Source organism: Rutidosis leptorrhynchoides, chromosome 3 (assembly GCF_046630445.1).
Source record: "Rutidosis leptorrhynchoides isolate AG116_Rl617_1_P2 chromosome 3, CSIRO_AGI_Rlap_v1, whole genome shotgun sequence".
Lineage (NCBI taxonomy): Eukaryota > Viridiplantae > Streptophyta > Magnoliopsida > Asterales > Asteraceae > Rutidosis > Rutidosis leptorrhynchoides.
Genome location: NC_092335.1, coordinates 468,461,192 through 468,482,308, shown reverse-complemented (window position 1 = coordinate 468,482,308; position 21,117 = coordinate 468,461,192). Strand labels below are relative to the sequence as shown.

At 36.9% G+C, this 21,117-nt stretch overlaps 1 protein-coding gene and 2 long non-coding RNA genes across 3 annotated transcripts; all 3 read left to right on the top strand.

Moving 5' to 3' along the window:
- The first annotated feature begins 13,471 nt into the window (after positions 1–13,471).
- Positions 13,472–14,975, top strand: LOC139898689 (uncharacterized). The gene is made up of 5 exons (XR_011777099.1): positions 13,472–13,637; positions 13,753–13,815; positions 14,396–14,471; positions 14,610–14,683; positions 14,804–14,975. It is a non-coding gene; the product is annotated as an uncharacterized lncRNA (long non-coding RNA).
- A 255-nt stretch (positions 14,976–15,230) lies between these two features.
- On the top strand, positions 15,231–16,602 carry LOC139898094 (uncharacterized). The gene is made up of 5 exons (XR_011776873.1): positions 15,231–15,297; positions 15,510–15,568; positions 15,706–15,855; positions 16,154–16,239; positions 16,320–16,602. It is a non-coding gene; the product is annotated as an uncharacterized lncRNA (long non-coding RNA).
- An 886-nt stretch (positions 16,603–17,488) lies between these two features.
- LOC139901642 (pollen receptor-like kinase 4) lies at positions 17,489–20,617 on the top strand. The gene is made up of 2 exons (XM_071884332.1): positions 17,489–18,683; positions 19,927–20,617. Exons 1-2 carry the CDS (start codon positions 17,489–17,491, stop codon positions 20,583–20,585), a joined length of 1,854 nt encoding a protein of 617 aa, XP_071740433.1. The 3' UTR covers positions 20,586–20,617.
- Positions 20,618–21,117: the final 500 nt, after the last annotated feature.

Here is a 21,117-nt window from a genome sequence, read left to right as displayed (position 1 = left end):
GTACAATAATAGTTATCATACTAGTATCGGGATGCCGCCATATGAGATGCTTTATGGGCGTAGGTGTCGAACCCCGATTTGTTGGGGTGAAGTGGGACAAAAGGAAATCGGGAGTACGGATTTGGTTTTAGAGACGAATAGCAAAATTGATATCATTCGAGAGCAGTTGAAAAAGGCTCAAGATAGGCAAAAGTCGTATGCCGACAAGCGTAGATGAGCGATCGAATTTCTAGAAGGTGACATGGTGATGCTTAAGGTTTCACCATGGAAGGGTATTATTCAATTTCAAAAACGAGGAAAGTTAGCTCCTCGGTTTATTGGACCATTTAAAGTTGTAGCTCGTGTTGGTGAAGTCGCGTATCGTTTGGAATTACCCGAAGAACTTGCGGGGATCCATAATACATTTCATGTTTCCCATCTCCGTAAGTGTCTCGCGGATGATTCATCTTGGGTGCCATTAGACAAGATCGAGCTAAACAATAAGTTAGAATATATTGAGGAGCCGATTGCTATACTCGATGAGAAGGTCAAAAGGTTGAGACATAAAGAGGTAAGGACTTTTAAAGTCCAATGGCGTCGTAGTAAAGGTTCTGAGTTTACTTGGGAGCCCGAAGAATTCGTGTGGGTTTATCTTCCTTCTTGTCATGCGGCTTGGATCGCGAGGACGCGCTCCGATTCAAGTGGGGGAGAGTTGTAACACCCCGTTTTCCAGTACGTATCAAAAGGTACATACTTAATCAATTATACGTTTGTAACTCGCTAGATTATGCGTAATTGTATAGGTATATGTGTATATATATATAAATATATATATATATATATATATATATATATATATATATATATACTTGATAACGTGTGCGCCTACAAGTTATACATGGGCTTTGATAGCGTTAAGTCTTATGAGACTATTGTTGAAGTTTAGGCGAATGTAGGAAGCGGGAATTAAGTGTACGAATCAAATAAAATCAAAATTTGTTTAAGGTTGTTGAACTGTCCAGTTACAGCCTTGGGCCGCGCCGCGACAATTGGGTCCGCGCCGCGGCATATAAAGCATTTCCAGTTCAGAAGTCAAGTTAAAAGGGGTCGTTTTTCCTTCGATAAGTCGCGCCGCGGCATCTCTGCTTTTCTGACTCCGATGTTTACTCTATTTAAAAGGGTTTTAGGGGTAATTTGGTCTTTTTGTGTGTAGATCAGATTTGAGCATTTAATCACAACCACTTGTTCATTAAATGTAATTTCTTTTCTCTTTTCTTTCCAATTTCTCTCCCAAAACTTAAAACCCATTTGGATTAAAAGTGAGATTTGGTGTTGAAGATTTGTGAATCAAACCTAGGAGCGGGATTTAAAGTTGTTCCTTGTGTCTCTAGCTACGCGTTGAGAGTCTCGGTAAGTTCTAACTCTAAGTTTTGAGTTTTAATTGATTAATGACTAGGGTTTTAGTTACTAGAGACTTGTATGACCCATTTGGGGGTAAAATGGGCGAATTTGGCTTATGTTGTTGATATGGAACCCTAATAACCATAATCTAGGGTTTGGTCTAATGAAATTGAGTTTATAGGTGTTAATGGTGTTGTCAAGCATTAAACACTTGTTAAAATGTTGTTGAAATGGTAAATAGGTCATGCTCGACAAATTTGGTAGAGTAAGAGTTAAAATGGGTCAAAAAGAATAATGTTGACCTAGTGTGGGTGAATTGAGTATAAATTACCCTATGTTATGTTAATTAATGTTTGTAGACTTTAAATCACTAGCCTTGGTAATTTAATATGAGTCTTGGCCATTTATGGGCGGTTGTGGTGTGGTTGGGTCATTAAATGCTCAAGTAAGTGTAATGTGGTTAATTCCACAAGTTGGTGTATTGAATGTGTACTTAATGAATTAGGTACATTGCCTTGAAGTTCGGACGTGCATAATCATCATCCTTGTGTCAAGGTGAGTGGAATAAGTATACTTGTACGTATATGATGTGCTTATTTGTACGTAAGGATATGTGTTGTCCTAGTTAGTGATATATGTGTTGTACACTAACGATTTATGAACGGATATGTGTTGTCTAATTTAGCAATATATGTGTTGTACGCTAACGGTTTTTTAAATGGATATGTGTTGTCCAAGTGGTGATATATGTGTTGTACACTAATGATCTTATGATCGGATATGTGTTGTCCAAGGGTTGGTGATATATGTGTTGTGCACTAACGGTTGTTATGAACACCGATGGGAAATTTGAGTACCATTCCTTTTTGCTATTGGTTAACCATGGTGGTGTGAAATTGGTATTAGCATATTTAATATTGAACTATATGCTATTCGTGTTGCTAGCTTCTTATAAGTTGTGGATTGTAGTTTATGCATGAGTTTTGCATGGTTGTCGTATTGCTTGCTAGTATGCGGTGTTGTGTAAGTGTTTGCAAATGAGTAGGTTATATATGAACATGTATAATTATTGCATTCACTAAGCGTTAGCTTACCCCTCTCGTTGTTTATCTTTTTAGATGCAGGTGTGGACAAGGGCAAGGGCGTTATTGGGCACTAGGTGTCCTTGTTGATGTTATGACGAAGCTTTTGGAAGTTGACCTACGTTTTGGGTAGTTTAGTCCCAAACCATGCTCAAGGGGTCGTTTGGATTATAAACTACCATTTGTAGTTGGTCAAACTTGTATCATATTCGTTAACGGCCTTTGTGCCTTTTTGTAAACATTAAACTCGTAGTATATTTTTAATGAAGCGTGTGGAATGGTTTACATATTTAATTGGTGCGTAAATGTGTATCTTTTAAAAAAAAAAATTATCGTACGGAGTACGGGTTGGGTTGTTTCAAGTGGTATCAGAGCATGGTCTAAGGGATTTAGGCGACTTGAGATAGGTGCCTAGACTTAGACTTTATTGTGCTTGCACTTTTATGCGGGACTTGTAGGACTTTAGGTCTAATCGGGAAATTGTTAGTGCTTAGGTTATGTGAACTAACCTCGTGCTAATTGATTTATGTCGTGTTTAGCAATCATCAAGCGAGATGGACATTGTACTAGCAAGTTAATGCGACGTGTTCGCGTAACAATGATTAGCTACCATTGTTACGGGTGCAAATCGTGTCAAACAAGTAATGTACGACGATTGTCGAGCAAGGTGGAGTAGTGTGGTGTATATGTATATACGCTTGTGTTATGTCCTTTTGTTTCACCGTCTAATCCATTTCGTTTTATAGAATGAAGACGAGAAATAGACCCGATAATGGTAACGGGGACACTAGTGAGGACGTTGAGTTTACGGCCAAAGTTGAGGCCATCTTTAAACGTCAAAAGGCGGAGTTCCTCGAGGATGTTAAGAAAATGTTTCTAGACACAATTGACGAGTAATTAGTCAATGTAGTCAAGGAGCAAGTGAAGGCCGTTCATCAAGAGGATAATGTGGGGAGACGGGACTTCTTCTATAAGAATTTCAAGGACTCTCAACCTCCCACCTTCGATGGTGAACGGGACCCACTTAAGAGTGCCCGATGGATCTCCGATATGGAGGGGGCTTTTCGTACTTGTGAATGTCCTCTTGATAAGAAGACAAGGTACGGGTGTAGTATGTTGAGGGGTGATGGTAAATTGTGGTGGGACGCGAAGATCCGACTTTATGGCGAAGAACAATGCATGGAGTTCACATGGGATGAATTCAAAGCAGAGTTTTTCGATGAATACCAAACTTCAGCCGATCTTACAAGGCTTAAGGATGAACTACGTTCCTTGAGGCAAGGGTTGATGGATTTGAACACTCTCAAATCCGTGTTTTTGTCCAAGACCCAATTTTGCCCGGAGTATGTCGGGAATGATAAAATGTTGAAAGAGGATTTCTATCGAATCCTAAATGATAACTATCAAGAGAAAATTAGTGTGAACGTGGTGAAGAACTTTGATGAATTGTTCAATATGGCAAAGGGTTTTGAAGCGCTTGTGTTGAGAAAGGGTAGTTTTACTTTTGGTAAGAGGAAGTTCGAGAATTCGAGTCAATCGAGCTTTTTCAACAAAAAGAACAAGAAGGGTTCCGAAGGTGTTAATAGTGGGAAGAAAGGTGGCTCCGGTGGTCATGTACCCACGTGCTATACTTGTGGGCAAAAGGGTCACATCTCTCGTGATTGCTCCAACTCACCTTCCACACCCAAATTTACTTGTTTTAACTGTGGTAAAGAAGGGCACAAGAGGCCCGAGTGTCCCGAGTTGCACAATGATAATGTTAAGCGGTTAGAAAAGGCGGCGGGTACGGCTAGGGGTCGAAATTATTTGATGACCAATGACGAAGCCAAACAATCAAACGAAGTTGTCTCAGGTACTTTCATGGTTAACTCTAATCCGGCAAGGATTCTATTTGATAGTGGTGCAAATTTGTTTTTTGTGTCACCTCGATTCGTACCTAAACTTAATAAGCCTTTAGCTAAGTTAAGTCGTCCGGTAGAAGTCGAAATAGCGGACGGCAAGACGGTGCTAGTGGTTGACGTGTGTAAAAATTGTGATGTTGTGTTTGGTGCCGAAAACTTTAAAATTGATCTCATTCCTATGACTTTGGGCGATTTTGATATTGTTGTTGGTATGGATTGGCTCGATCGAAATAGAGCCGATATCGCATGCCACGAAAAATCTATTCGAGTGAAGACCCCAAGTGGGGAAGAGTTAATTATTCACGGTGATAAGCGTAGGAGACTTGTGCCGATATGCACTTTTGCACGGGCACGTCATTCTCTTGTTAGTGGTGGCATGGCTTTTCTTGCCCATGTTGTTGATACTCGTGACGAGCCACCACCTATACGTGAAATTCCGGTGGTTAGTGAGTTCGAAAATGTTTTTTCCGGATGAGTTACCGGGTGTTCCGGCGGAAAGACAGGTAGAATTTCGCATTGAGTTAGTTCCGGGAGCTACTCCCATTGCTAAAACTCCTTATCGTTTAGCGTCAACGGAAATGCAAGAGTTGTTAAATCAAACCCAAGAGTTGCTTGAGAATGGTTTCATTCGACCGAGCTCCTCGCCATGGGGTGCTCCGGTCTTGTTTGTGAAAAAGAAAGATGGAAGTATGCGGATGTGCATCGATTATCGGGAGTTGAACAAAGTGACGATCAAGAATAGCTATCCATTACCTAGGATTGACGATTTGTTTGACCAACTCCAAGGTGCAACGTACTTTTCTAAGATTGACTTGCGGTCCGGCTATCATCAAGTACGGGTCCGTGAGGAAGACATAGAGAAAACGGCTTTTCGAACGCGTTATGGGCATTTTGAGTTTGCAGTTATGCCTTTTGGTCTTACGAATGCACCAGCGGCATTCATGGATCTTATGAACCGGGTGTGCCAACCCATGTTGGACAAATCGGTAATTGTGTTCATTGACGACATACTAGTCAACTCGAAGAGTATGAATGAACATGAAATTCATTTGCGAGAAGTATTGAGGACGTTACGGAAGGAAAAGTTGTATGCTAAGTTCTCCAAATGCGAATTTTGGCTAAGGGAGGTTCAATTCCTTAGTCACATTGTGAACAAAGACGGCATTCAAGTAGATCCGGGGAAGATAGAGACGGTGAAGAGTTGGGGACAACCGACTACGCCTACGGAGGTCCGAAGTTTTCTTGGATTGGCCGGTTATTATCGTCAGTTTATCCAAGACTTTTCTAATATCGCTTCCTCATTGACGAAATTGACGAGGAAGAATGCGAGGTTCGATTGGGAGAACGAACAAGAAATTGCTTTCCAATTGTTAAAGGAGAAGTTATGTCAAGCTCCGGTATTAGTTTTGCCGGAAGGGGTGGAAGACATGATGGTTTATTGTGATGCTTCGTTAAATGGACTCGGGTGTGTTCTAATGCAAAGAGGTAAAGTCATCGCTTATTCCTCTCGACAATTAAAGGAACACGAGACGAGATATCCGACTCATGATCTTGAGTTGGCGGCGGTTGTGCATGCGTTGAAAATTTGGCGCCATTACTTGTATGGTGTCAAGTGTACTATTTATTCGGATCATAAGAGTTTGAAACATCTCTTTAATCAACGAGATTTGAATTATCGTCAACGTAGGTGGATGGATGTGGTAAAAGACTATGATTGTGAGATACTTTATCATCCGAGCAAGGCGAATGTGGTCGCGGATGCGTTAAGTCAAAAGAGTCATCACCCAGCGTTACGATTGGGATTGTTACGTATGATTATTACTAACGATTTTCTTGAAAAACTTGGTGTGATTCAAATAGAGGCTTACGTTCACAACAAGCATACGGAGCGAATTGTGGGACAATCGGAGTTCATTACTATGGGCTCGCGGGGTTTGTTGTCGTTTCAAGGAAGAGTGTGGGTGCCTAAGATGGGAGATTATCGACAAGTGCTACTTGATGAAGCACACAAGTCAAAGTATTCCATCCATCCGGGCGCAATGAAAATGTATCTTGATTTAAGGAAAGATTATTGGTGGCCGGGCATGAAACGTGATGTTGTGAAGTATGTTGAACGATGCGTCACGTGTTTGCAAGTTAAAGCCGAGCACCAAAAGCCGTATGGTAAGTTGCAACCGTTAGAAATCCCGAAATGGAAATGGGAGCACATTACCATGGATTTCATCACAAAGTTACCTAAAACGGCGAGAACCCAGTTTGATTCGATTTAGGTTATAGTTGATCGACTGACGAAGAGTGCTTTGTTTCTCCCCATTAAGGAAGCTATATCGTCGGAGACCTTGGCTAAATTGTTTATCAAGGAAGTCATCTCTCGACACGGTGTCCCCATATCGATTGTTTCGGATCGAGATACTCGTTTTACATCTCGGTTTTAGGAAAAGTTTCACGAAGATATGGGTACACAATTGAAACTGAGCACGGCGTACCATCCTCAAACGGACGGTCAAACCGAACGTACGAATCAAACATTGGAGGATATGTTACGGGCGTGTATTATTGATTTTGGTGGTAGTTGGGACGAGCAGTTACCTTTGGTGGAATTCTCGTACAATAATAGTTATCATACTAGTATCGGGATGCCGCCATATGAGATACTTTATGGGCGTAGGTGTCGAACCCCGATTTTTTGGGGTGAAGTGGGACAAAAGAAAATCGGGAGTACCGATTTGGTTTTAGAGACGAATAGCAAAATTGATATCATTCGAGAGCAGTTGAAAAAGGCTCAAGATAGGCAAAAGTCGTATGCCGACAAGCGTAGACGAACGATCGAATTTCTAGAAGGTGACATGGTGATGCTTAAGGTTTCGCCATGGAAGGGTATTATTCGATTTCAAAAACGAGGAAAGTTAGCTCCTCGGTTTATTGGACCATTTAAAGTTGTAGCTCGTGTTGGTGAAGTCGCGTATCGTTTGGAATTACCCGAAGAACTTGCGGATATCCATAATACATTTCATGTTTTCCATCTCCGTAAGTGTCTCGCGGATGATTCATCTTGGGTGCCATTAGACGAGATCGAGCTAAACAATAAGTTAGAATATATTGAGGAGCTGATTGCTATACTCGATGAGAAGGTCAAAAGGTTGAGACATAAAGAGGTAAGGACTTTTAAAGTCCAATGGCATCGTAGTAAATGTTCCGAGTTTACTTGGGAGCCCGAAGAATTCGTGTTGGTTTATCTTCCTTCTTGTCATGCAGCTTGGATCGCGAGGACGCGCTCCGATTCAAGTGGGGGAGAGTTGTAACACCCCGTTTTCCAGTACGTATCAAAAGGTACATACTTAATCAATTATACGTTTGTAACTCTCTAGATTATGCTTAATTGTATAGGTATATGTGTGTGTGTGTGTGTGTGTGTGTGTGTGTGTGTGTGTGTGTGTATATATATATATATATACTTGATAACGTGTGCGCCTACAAGTTATACATGGGCTTTGATAGCGTTAAGTCTTATGAGACTATTGTTGAAGTTTAGGCGAATGTAGGAAGCGGGAATTAAGTGTACGAATCAATTAAAATCAAAATTTGTTTAAGGTTGTTGAACTGTCCAGTTACAGCCTTGGGCCGCGCCGCGACAATTGGGTCCGCGCCGCAGCATATAAAGCATTTCCAGTTCAGAAGTCAAGTTAAAAGGGGTCGTTTTTCCTTCGATAAGTCGCGCCGCGACAAAAGTGCCGCGCCGCGGCATCTCTGCTTTTCTGACTCCGATGTTTACTCTATTTAAAAGGGTTTTAGGGGTAATTTGGTCTTTTCGCGTGTAGATCAGATTTGAGCATTTAATCACGAACACTTGTTCATTAAATGTAATTTCTTTTCTCTTTTCTTTCCAATTTCTCTCCCAAAACTTAAAACCCATTTGGATTAAAAGTGAGATTTGGTGTTGGAGATTTGTGAATCAAACCTAGGAGCGGGATTTAAAGTTGTTCCTTGTGTCTCTAGCTACGCGTTGATAGTCTCGGTAAGTTCTAACTCTAAGTTTTGAGTTTTAATTGATTAATGACTAGGGTTTTAGTTACTAGAGACTTGTATGACCCATTTGGGGGTAAAATGGGCGAATTTGGCTTATGTTGTTGATATGGAACCCTAATAACCATAATCTAGGGTTTGGTCTAATGAAATGGAGTTTATAGGTGTTAATGGTGTTGTCAAGCATTAAACACTTGTTAAAATGTTGTTGAAATGGTAAATAGGTCATGTTCGACAAATTTGGTAGAGTAAGAGTTAAAATGGGTCAAAAAGAATAATGTTGACCTAGTGTAGGTGAATTGAGTATAAACTACCCTATGTTATGTTAATTAATGTTCGTAGACTTTAAATCACTAGCCTTGGTAATTTAATATGAGTCTTGGCCATTTATGGGCGGTTGTGGTGTGGTTGGGTCATTAAATGCTCAAGTAAGTGTAATGTGGTTAATTCCACAAGTTGGTGTATTGAATGTGTACTTAATGAATTAGGTACATTGCCTTGAAGTTCGGACGTGCATAATCATCATCCTTGTGTCAAGGTGAGTGGAATAAGTATACTTGTACGTATATGATGTGCTTATTTGTACGTAAGGATATGCGTTGTCCTAGTTAGTGATATATGTGTTGTACACTAACGATTTATGAACGGATATGTGTTGTCTAATTTAGTAATATATGTGTTGTACGCTAACGGTTTATTAAATGGATATGTGTTGTCCAAGTGGTGATATATGTGTTGTACACTAATGATCTTATGATCGGATATGTGTTGTCCAAGGGTTGGTGATATATGTGTTGTGCACTAACGGTTGTTATGAACACCAATGGAAAATTTGAGTACCATTCCTTTTTGCTATTGGTTAACCATGGTGGTGTGAAATTGGTATTAGCATATTTAATATTGAACTATATGCTATTCGTGTTGCTAGCTTCTTATAAGTTGTGGATTGTAGTTTATGCATGAGTTTTGCATGGTTGTTGTATTGCTAGCTAGTATGCGGTGTTGTGTAAGTGTTTGCAAATGAGTAGGTTATATATGAACATGTATAATTATTGCATTCACTAAGTGTTAGCTTACCCCTCTCGTTGTTTATCTTTTTAGATGCAGGTGTGGACAAGGGCAAGGGCGTTATTGGGCACTAGGTGTCCTTGTTGATGTTATGACGAAGCTTTTGGAAGTTGACCTACGTTTTGGGTAGTTTAGTCTCAAACCATGCTCAAGGGGTCGTTTGGATTATAAACTACCATTTGTAGTTGGTCAAACTTGTATCATATTCGCTAACGGCCTTTGTGCCTTTTTGTAAATAATAAACTCGTAGTATATTTTTAATGAAGCGTGTGGAATGGTTTACATATTTAATTGGCGCGTAAATGTGTATCTTTTAAAAAAAATAAAAATTTATCGTACGGAGTACGGGTTGGGTTGTTTCAATCTATCTTCTTTGTCGGTGACCAAATTACTTACGCTTCCCGGGTTGTGGATCCTAATGTTATATAGGTAAAGGGGAAGCAAGAGGAACGAGTCCTCAGCACTGCCACGAAGCATCTGTAATGTATGACATTTGGCCCTCCATGCTTGATTGTAAGATATGCTGACACCGAACCGTTGTCCTATATCCGCACGTATATCATTTGCTTTGTATTCCCGGTTTGCAGACTTGAAAGAATCCACAAGCATACTACCCAACACCTTTTTGGTAGCATGTTTGTTATTTCCCATAATTAGTGTGCGTGAGCATGTGTGTACGTCATGCAATTTCTTTACCATAAAGTTTTCAGTGTTCCGTATTTTGTAAGCACTAATTTTCCATTCACAATTTGGCAACACACAATTAGCGGTGTATCGAGATTTGTCCATCTTTACAGGCTTAATTTGGAAGTTTTCTTCAAGACATTTTGTAAATAGAGTGTTTATGAACTCGGCCTTGTTCAAAAAGTTTGACGAACTTTAATTAAATCTGATACCCTATACGTGGTTGGTGTTTGTGTCGTAAATTCAGGCTCTTGCTCTTGCTGACTCAATAGAGGTGGCATATTCCAGAATAAATCTTGCTTTTCTTCTTCATATTGATCTTCTTCGTCTTCGTCTCCGTCTTTTTCTCCATCTGAATCACTAGATGCGACAACAGATATCTCAAACGGGTGGTCTCCTTCTTTAATTTTACATACGTTTTCAACACCATAGTTAAACATATCAAACTCTTCAGTGTTTGGAGGTGGCATTTCAGGCTCTCTCGCTTCTAAATTATGAAGGTTTGGTCCAGTGGCTTGTGTTGAGTGTGTTTCTGGGTTTGGTTGTGGTTGGAGTGTTTCTGGGTTTCGTTGTGGTTGGTGTGTTTCGTAGTTTCGTTGTGGTACGTGTGTTTCTGGGTTTCGTTGTGGTAGATTCATTCGTACTTTCTCAACAACATAAATATCAATCGGAGCATTTACAATTGCATATTGTAAGAACTCTTGAAAGTCTTCATAATCATCCGTAATATCAAAAACATGATTATTATAAATGTATCTCATTGAAACAGGTGAATTGGGTGGCATTTGTATTTTTTTAAGAACATTTTTTAATAATATTCTCTGATTCATTGGTTTTACAGGTGCAACAGGTAGTTTTAGCCTAATTCTAAAACAATCTAGGGGTAAATACATGAGAATGTTGTTAATGTACTCAAAAGAACCCCCACAACATATATGAACAACAAATTTATCTTCATTAACACAATTCATAAATACTTAGTTAGTGAAAAAAATGCTTGAAAATGTACCTTGTGTAGCCAATAATCACTGAAATTCTTTTGGAATGAGTTGTTAGGAAATGATAAATTACAAGTTCCAGGGACATTCTTTATATAGGATCGAAATTCTATCCATGAAAATCTAGAAAATCTAATGAAATCTTATCCTGAAAATCCTATCCTGATAAGATAAAGGCGCAAGGACGCAAGAACGCAAGGACGCAAGAATGCTTGCGTACTTGCGCCAGTGTGTACGCAAGCTACCTTGCGCCTTGCGTACTGTTTATTTGCGTGTTTGCGAAGTCGGATGAAAGTGTGGAGTGACAGGTATAAACATGTCATTTAACCGTGATTTTTTTAGAAGAATACGCAAGGACGCAAGGTCGCAAGGTACCTTGCGCCTTGCGAGGGCATTTTGTCAATTTTTTTTTTTTTGAGCTCTGGTGCAAAGGGTAAAAAATATTTGGGCATTTTGGTGATAATCCCCTATAATATTCATCATCCTTCACGACATGTCAAAAGGTGTATGTTTGTCGTGAACACCCCGACCCTGTATTTCTTTTGGAAACTCACCAGACTCATCCCTAAAGAGTCGAATGCAGGAAAAGTACCTCCATCGGGTCCCCACATATGTGTCAAGAGCAATCATCATTCCACTGTCACAAGAGTAGTAAATTCTTGCCGCAAGTGGGGATTGAACATGCACCTATTTCATGTCAAAGCTTTCACGTGGAGAGTTTCAGCTTTAAAGGTAACGGGTACTACCGAACTATTATTAGATTGAATGGAGCTTTAAAAGGCAGGAAGGGTCTGTGGCCCCTTTACACAAATTTGTAACTCTTGGTTACTCTTAAATCCATTAATTGGAGTACGTATGGAGAAAATATAATCACAACGGTGACAATTCTCTAAATGTGTTATATGAATTAAAAGTTCACATTTTCTTTTATCTTTCAAACATAAAAATTTATTTAAAACAAAATGAGCATCGAATTATTTTTAAACCAACCTAGATAATAATATATGTATATTTGTTTTGGTATATTTTTTTAAACAACTTAATTATATAATATGACCATCCATTACAAGATAGTCTAGTGGTTGAAGTCTATTGTTAATTTATTGTTATCTGATAGTCACTTTAAGTTTACTTGAAAGTTATTAATTTATACAGAGTACTTAATAACGATAACGAGTATGAAGAGTGTGAAATTCACTACAGTAATAGTAAGAGTGTGGGGTCTAAAGATGCTAGGGTAGCCACCCATATTTAATACTACGTATTTTGTAGGGTTCCTTCAGTTCCACATAATTTAGCTATCTCGCTTGCATACTAGGGACGTCTCTTGCTGAGTAGCATACCATACCAGTAGCAGTGAATAGGTGTATGAGACCATGAGTCTGTTTCCACCGTGTTCAATTGTTCATGTCTTTATTTAAGGTCTCGAAATCTTTTTCATTTATAAAACTTTAATTTAAATTAATAACGATATGCGGATCAATACAATTACACTTAATAGTTGATACATACTTTACCCGGTCTGTTTGTGTAGACATTACGATCTACTTGTTGAATAACCAAATGTAATGTCGATTGAGTTGATTCTAATCTAACCAACACCACGTGCGTCTTCTAAAATCACGCATAACTGTAGTTTGGCCAAAACTATTGCGATGCAGGAGAGGTTCTACTTATGCAAAGGTTGCATTAGACGAACACACGTGAGTTCCAATAAAACTATCGAATCAACAACGTCGTATAACAGGCAACAACACCTTCCAAAATTACCTTTGACCATAGAATACCAATCATATGTCACCAAAGTTGGTTGGTTGTTGTCTCGTAGTCTCTTTCTTGAGACACCCCACCAAAATCATAAATGATGCCCTCATTGGTTAAAATACACTTTCTATAAAAGTTTTATAACGAATTATCTTTTTTTTAAATGCCAAAATGCACCCTCTATTCGAACGTGTACGGACAATAATGAACTCAACCCAAAATTGTGCGAGTACATTCGAACGAATGGTGTTTTTTGACAATCTTCTTCTCTTCTCTACATTTTACAAAGTATGTGGGGTAGGGCTGATGTGTCAACTGCTGAGTGATTCTCGGGATTAGTACTGACATGTAATTTGTGGGTTTAATCTGAATTAATACTAATTAATTGCACAAAATGACACGTGTGTCCTGTAAAATTCCGGAATAGAAATGCAAGTTGATTGAACCGTACCCCACGTCTCAATCAGTTTTATTTTCCCCAAAATCACGCATCACTCTATAATCATAATCTTTCCTTATTAAAATCCATTGTTCAAAAAAACACTCTTCAAACAACGAATTTCTGTGATTACATAGTGATTACACAAATCCCGTTTTATCTAGGATTTAAACGATGCTCGATCCGGCAACAGATTTGTGTTTAGGCTTCATCCTTATTAAATCGATATGAAGCCAAAGGTTTATTAATTTCTGGCAGAAGCATCATGGCCGACGGGATAATGTTGACGATGATGATTGTGATTACTTGCTTAACTACACAATATTATTTGATTTAATGCATTTCTGCTCCTAAAAAAAAATAAGTTAAATTCAGTAAAACTTTCAGCAGTCTGATATATAATTAACTTGCAGTTGCAGATTTTGGATGAATATGGAACAAAATATCATGTATCTGTCCTAGAAAATTACGCTCAGGTATGTTTGAATGACATCATTATCATACATTAGTCCACAACTCCAGGCGATATTGAACTTGCCTTAAGCGTGTGACATGAGTGGTGCATTCTCTAACCCGCTATTTAATGAGTTGCTTAATTGAAAATTCACTTTCAGATGTATGATTTTAATGATCACCATGTATTTGATGAAATGCCTAATTGAAAATTAACTTGCAGATGTATGGTTTTTTATGATCACCATGCCTAGATGCATCTTGGAAAGTTTCTAGCAATTAGCATATCAAAATGGTCTGTAAAAATGTTTACCAAAGCGTATTTTTAATGCCTGCTTATTCAAAAAAATGGTTGAATGTTAAAAAAAATTTGTTTTTCAATTATTTGAGACGCTAATTAATTTACAATGAAACTAAAGTTTTGGGCCAAAATTGTTTCAGGGCCAACCCCACCCGCCTGACCCGCACCACTACACCTTAAAGTTACCCATTGTCACAGACTGAACAATTCACTCATATTGCTCTCGCTTTTTTATCTGATTTAGAAGTTGTGTATCTTTCTTCCACATGTTATAGTCGTAATAGTAATACTGTTTGGTTTAGTTTGGTTGTTCAGGACGAAACCTTAATTGCAATTAAAGCTCCGCATCACACCACTTTAGAAGTTCCAGATTGATGAGTTAAGTTTTTTTTTTTTTGGCGTAAAAAGAGAAATTAAAATGAGTGGGGTCGAAAATACTTAAACGTGTTACATGATATGATTTACATTTGATTATGACACTAGATAGAGCTTACAGTTTTTTTTATTGTCTATCAGGCTGCTGACTTTCTTCAAAGGAGATATAGAATAGTCCTAAGGAGCACTATTAGTTATTAATCTCATGTTTATATGTATGCATCCTACTCCTTGCTCACCTGATTTATTATCTCATGAAATTCCAGTGTTTTGAGATCATTGCGGTTTGGAGTGTAAACATCTCATGAAATTTCATTGTTTTGGGATTATTGCAGTTAAGAGTGTATAAAGAGGTGGTTCTCTCTACTTTTGGGTTTTTTGTAAATCTATTTTGATTTTTCTTTTAATCATCATGTACTCACTTACAGGCTCTTTTTTAGTAGTTAATGATGTATGTTCACATGATATATAAAATAGATGTGTGTATGCTGGTTATATGTTCTCTAGAACCCATGGTGATCATAATAAGTATTTATGATACTTCATATTAATTTCAGTTATATAGTACTGTAGTTACATCAGTAATGGGTGTTAATTAAAGTTAGTGAAGTAGATTACGAATTTGGTGTGTGTGTGTGTGTGTGTGTGTGTGTGATAGATAGATAGTATGAATTTAAACTTTAAAGTCAAAAGACAAGTTGTTATCATAAATACTTTATGTAGTCATTTTTGTTTGTGTTGGTTTAAGGTTTGTATGTATGACCAGTGACAAAGGATTCCTCAATGTGTTTGTTAACTGTTGTAACTGTCTCGATGTTCCGATTCACAGGTATGTGTTTCTATTGTTGTTTAAAAATGCTAATTAAGTGAGCTACTTGCGATTAATCATTTAACTGTTGTTTAGATAATCATACGTCGAACGGGCTCAAAAAATATACCTATCATGAATAGTTGATTATTTTTGCATACAAGTATTTCTCTTCTTCACCTTACTCATACTTTCATACTTTCTTTTTATTGATGGATTACCATTATCAACAGGTAGGTGATGGTTTTCCTTCTCAATTTATTTGCGTCTATTATGTGGTCCAGTTATCTACGTAAGTGATAGTTCTTTATTTATCAACCCCGAGTTCTTCTTGTACAATGAATTACAACGGTTTAATAAAATAACTAAAATTGCAAGTTTTTTATGAGTAGGTTTTGCTAATTTTAATTTTTTATTTATAATTTATAGTTACTTCACGATAAATAGTCAAGCGGTATTGACGAAGTTGTAGGTATTGATGACTACAATTTATATGACATCTAATATATTAAGTAGTTTACTGTTATCACTCAAGGAAATGGTGGTTACCAACATAGGTGCATCAATACTACTTTGGAGGTATGTTCTTAGTATTAATATCAAATTTGTTGTACAATTATTTTTTAATTAATTATCAAATTTTTTTTGTTATTATGGTCTCTAAAGATTGATGACCCCGTCTCGAGTCTTTTTCAACCTTGTTATTAGATAATGGTTATAGCTTTGACCTGTTTGTGGTGAAACCTAACCCAAATCGGTTATTCTTTAGTAAATGGGTTGGAATCGCCACTTTTAGTTTTTCTCTATACATTCTTGATTTTGGAGATTTAGCTGTATTCAAAGTTTGTTGAGTTGGATTTGAACTTATTATGTTTAGGTTCATGGGAAGAAATCAACAATTAAACATATCCAAGAAGATTTTGAAAGGATATATGGGAAATATGCATCGTTCCAGTTCTTAATGTACTGGTATTCCTTTTATGTTCTTCATTTTTCAGTTGAGTTGGTTGACAGTTTTCCTAATGGATTATGTGTTAAATCAGGTCAGAAATATGGTCCTTTTATGAAGAAAAGTTTGGTAAACTAAGTGAGCTTCCTAACTCTCACTATAAACTTATAACGGCTGCTAATATGAAACACAAAAATAAGTGAACTGTAGTGATGATTAAGTGACACATTTTGAAGACCAAAGATTACGCCCTGTTTGTTGTATACACTTTTTTTGTGTGCAAGTATTTTGTCTGCGATGTCATAAAGTTTTATTTGAACCAATGATTTATCAGAATGTACACCTCCAGTTTGTAATATTATGGTGTGTATTATTGTTCCACTACTTATTTGCTTCAACGCAATGTTACTATTAGTTGCTATAAACTATAGGTTGTATATATGCATAGCAGGTCATAATGGGTAATTTTTTGTCACATGTCAAAATAGTCCAATTTTTTCATATTTCTACTCATCTTATCTTATGTGCTATGTATTGTATGATTTGATTATGATTATTTCTACTCATCTTATCTTACGATTTGATTATGATTATAGAAAGAACTTCATTGATGCAAAAGGGATCTGTTTTTTTGCATGTATATGTCCATTGTCGTGTAATGGGTCGAAATTGTCACCATTTGTTATCATGTTTGTTTTATTCGTATGTCTTTCATTTGACTAGGTTTTGAATCTCCAATTGCTTGTCAATGTCTTGAACATACCGTTAATTTATATACGGAGTAATATTTTACGTTTACGGTTTGTTTGATCAAGAGTCGCCGTGCAACGCACGGGCTCTTAAAGGCTAGTTTTTTATAAAGAGGTGAATTTTAAATATAATTTTTTTAGCAAAAGTGTATTTTAACCGATTTCTCGATTTTTATGGATCTTTCATATATATCAGGTTGGAAGGTACAAATTACATATTCACCCCAATATAAGTTTACAATTAAAATTAATACTTTATGACCTTAGGAATCACAATATCACATGTCATAGTCTTAGTATTCTCAGCTTGAAAAAAATCCAGTAAATTAAATATGAATTAGAATATCTTGATATCCTCTTCAAACTATGAAATTATCCACAAAACACATAGGTGTCATGGTATCCTTGTGGAATATTTTTCTCATATCTTGCTATTAGTACACAACTTGTTGCTCATTTTGTATTCCCACATCAATTAAATCAATGAAATCAAACCAAAATACAAATCAATATAATGAGTTTTTCAAAGTTTTTCATGCTACTATTTCTTGCATCATTTGTTCTGCATCATTATGTTACTGTTATGGTTCAGTCTTTCACAATAGGTTTCACTGATGATGAAAGAAATGCACTTTTGGCACTTAAAGACGGTTTTAACAACGCGTTTCTTGACAAAAACTGGCAAAGCGAAAACTGTTACGATTGGTACGGGCTTAGGTGCAATGGCAACGTTATTGGTATAACGCTCGAGAATCTTAACATCACTGGAGAAATCAAGGTTGATGCACTTTATAACCTTACTGCATTGTCGGTTTTAAGCTTTAAAAATAATGTGATATTCGGGCAACTAATGGACTTCTCAAAGAACGTTGACTTAACGCAACTTGATTTGTCAAGCAACAGTTTCAGTGGACCGATTTCACCTTCACTAGTTGAGTTAAATTTCTTATGGTCGTTACAACTTCAAGAAAACGAGCTGAATGGTTCAATTCCTCCGTTTGATCAATCAAGTTTAAAAGAACTTAATGTCTCAGACAATAATCTCTCAGGGCAAATACCGAATACTCCAATAATTCAATCATTTAGCGCCTCTTCGTATGATCATAACCAACTTTTATGTGGGCCCCCTTCTTCTACAAGATGTTCTTCATTGAGTAATGGTACTTCAAGGAGTCCAAAGAAGTCTCAAAGCCATTTACTTTTAATTATCGTCAACGTTGTTGGTTTTTGTGCTCTTATTCTACTGTTAGTTATGCTATACAGAAGGAATAAGCTACTTAAGCAAAAGATCATGGATAATAAGAACGTTGTACGTAAAAATGATGAGGAAAAGGGTGAAGAAATACCGATAAAAGTGGTTGATCATCAAGAAAAAGAGGTGAAACATGATCAACGACAGCTTGTTTTTGTGAATGGTGAGCCTGAGTTCGAGTTAGGAGATCTTATGAAGGCTTCGGCTGAGAGTTTAGGTAAAGGGAATTTTGGGAATACATATATCGCTAAATTGGAAGATGGAAGAAATGTAATAGTGAAAAGGCTAAGAGATGTAAAGCCGTTGAGCCGCGACGAGTTTATGTATCATTTGCAAGTGATTGCGGCTCAGAAACACCCGAACTTGGCACCACTTCTTGCTTACTACTACTCGAATGAAGAGAAATTGTTGGTTCATCGGTTTATAACTAACGGGAACCTTTTCAATCGCCTTCATGGTAACTTTACTCAACCATTTTCTCTTTATCTTCAACCTTTTTTATTTCAGTTTAGTTAGTATTGTAACATTCATATATTCGAATGCGCTGAATGCTGAATGGTTCATAATTCAGTGTTGAATGCTCGTTGAATGTTGAATGTTTCATCATTCAGCGCTGAACCATTTAGATAACACGCACCGTCATTAGTATTGTAGTATGTCAAAAGGATTTGAATTTATTTTACATTTTACATACATGCTAATTGGCACAAGATATTTGATCGTATTATGCCTTCACCATTGTAGTTTTACTTAGATAGAATTTGAGTCAAGTGAGATATAGATAAAGCATATATACTAATTGGCACAAGATATTTGATCGTATTATGCCTTCATCATTGTAGTTTTACTTAGATAGAATTTGAGTCAAGTGAGATATAGATAAAGGGTAATAATTATATCTTTATAAGGATAACAGTTGTATGATGGTTAATATATGGGGGATATAAATTAACTTCTCCATTTAATATAATAATAACTAAATAAAACCCACCCAATTTTTAGACGGAAGTTATATGTTTTTTCGCTATGAGTTGGGTTTCTCCATCATCACCGTTTAACTGGAAATAATTTTTCGAATAAAACGCAACTAATTATTTTCGAATCAGAGGTTTTTTTTTTCTAAAAAACATGTTGGATAAATTATTATATATACGGAGTATATAGTAAACAAATTCAACTATTTATATTTAGTAAATGATCAGTGCAAGTGGTAAGTTCATAAGTTTGTAAGGTAGAAAACTTGAGTTCAAGTCCTCCTGCCCTCTTTTTTTATTTTTTTTGTTCACAATTTTTTTCTCATTTCTTGCTCAACATTAGTTTTATAAAAGACATTAAAATATTCCAACGTAACGCACGAGCTATTATGTATATTTGTTTTCCTTGGAGAGAGATAAATAAAACACTATAACGCATCATAAATGTCAGTATTTAGTCTTGATAGAAATAAAAAAAGAGAACGAATCAGTAAAAAGAACGTTACTTTTAGAAATAACGTGCTTTCTTTAAATACAGTGTTTTTAAAAATCTCAAATGTACAACATTATTATGTATGTATATAATAAGTAGTAAATATGTGTAGGGATTTTGTACATAAATATCGTTTGATACTACAAGCATGTAGGCAAACAACGTATATCTAAATGCAACCGCCACAACGCGCGGTCTAAACTATTTCTAGTTGATAACGTTTCCGAATATAGGAGGAAGAGGAACAAGTGAACGAGTTCCCTTTGGATGGAATGAAAGGTTAGCCGTTGCACTTGGGGTGGCTCGAGCCTTAGAATACTTACATATGAACCCGAATTCTCAAGCCCAAGTTCCACATGGCAATTTAAAATCATCTAATGTACTCATTGATGAAGACAGCACGGTTCTAGTTTCGGATTACGGTCTCACCTCAATCATCTCAAACACAGTTTCGGTTCAACGAATGGTTTCCTTCAAATCTCCCGAATTCCAAACCACTAAAAAGGTCACGAAAAAGTCAGACGTATGGAGCTACGGTAGCCTGGTTATGGAACTCTTGACTGGACGAGTTAGTGTTCATTCGGTCCCACAAGACAACAGAGCTGTGGACCTTTGTACTTGGGTTCATCGAGCAGTTCGTGAAGAATGGACGGCTGAGATCTTCGATTTGGAAATCATGGTGCAAAGAAACGCGATTCACGGGATTTTAAAACTGCTGCAGTTAGCTGTTCGTTGTTGCGATAAATCGCCTGAAAAACGACCCGAGATGATTGAAGTAGTAAGAGAAGTTGAGTGCATAAAGGTCCCGAATTTGGATTCGGAGAGTGAAGAAGATCCATCTGGCGACCGTTCGTTAACTGATGATTCCATGTCCGCAACACCATCAAGATGATTTTAGTAGATTCTTGAAAATCTTTGCAGTCGAATGATTATTCGGACTCTTGATTATCTCATTTGAGCACTTTATAAAGCAATTGGATAATGGTGTGGGACATATTAGTACAAAGTTATGAAGATTGTTTGGATTTGGTTATTATGAAACGAGACTGTTTTATATGTTTAATACTTTAGTGTGTGAAGTCATTGATGTTAATAATAATAATAAGTTGGAGGTATCACAACAATAATAATAAGTTTATAAAGATTGTTTAAATTTGGTTATCATGTATACTTACTCCAGTTTTGAAACTTCTTACTGTAATTTTGAATTTCCATTTTCTCCCCTATTATAAAAAGATCATTCCTTCATTTATCTTTAAGCAAAGTTCCATATCTTAAATATACTCCCTTTTGTGCCCATATAGGTATACTTGTACAATGACATTTTGTATCTATCGAATGTATAATATTTTGTATATATCGAGACAAAAATGGTGTACACTGTTTACAAAGAATAAAAGTTGCTAAATTGTCCCTATGTTACT

Coding starts and splice junctions, on each gene's coding strand:
- LOC139901642 (XM_071884332.1), top strand. CDS start 17,489: ATGAGTTTTTCAAAGTTTTTCATGCTACTATTTCTTGCATCATTTGTT. Junction 18,684..19,926: donor CCTTTTCAATCGCCTTCATG/GTAACTTTACTC, acceptor TTCCGAATATAG/GAGGAAGAGGAACAAGTGAA.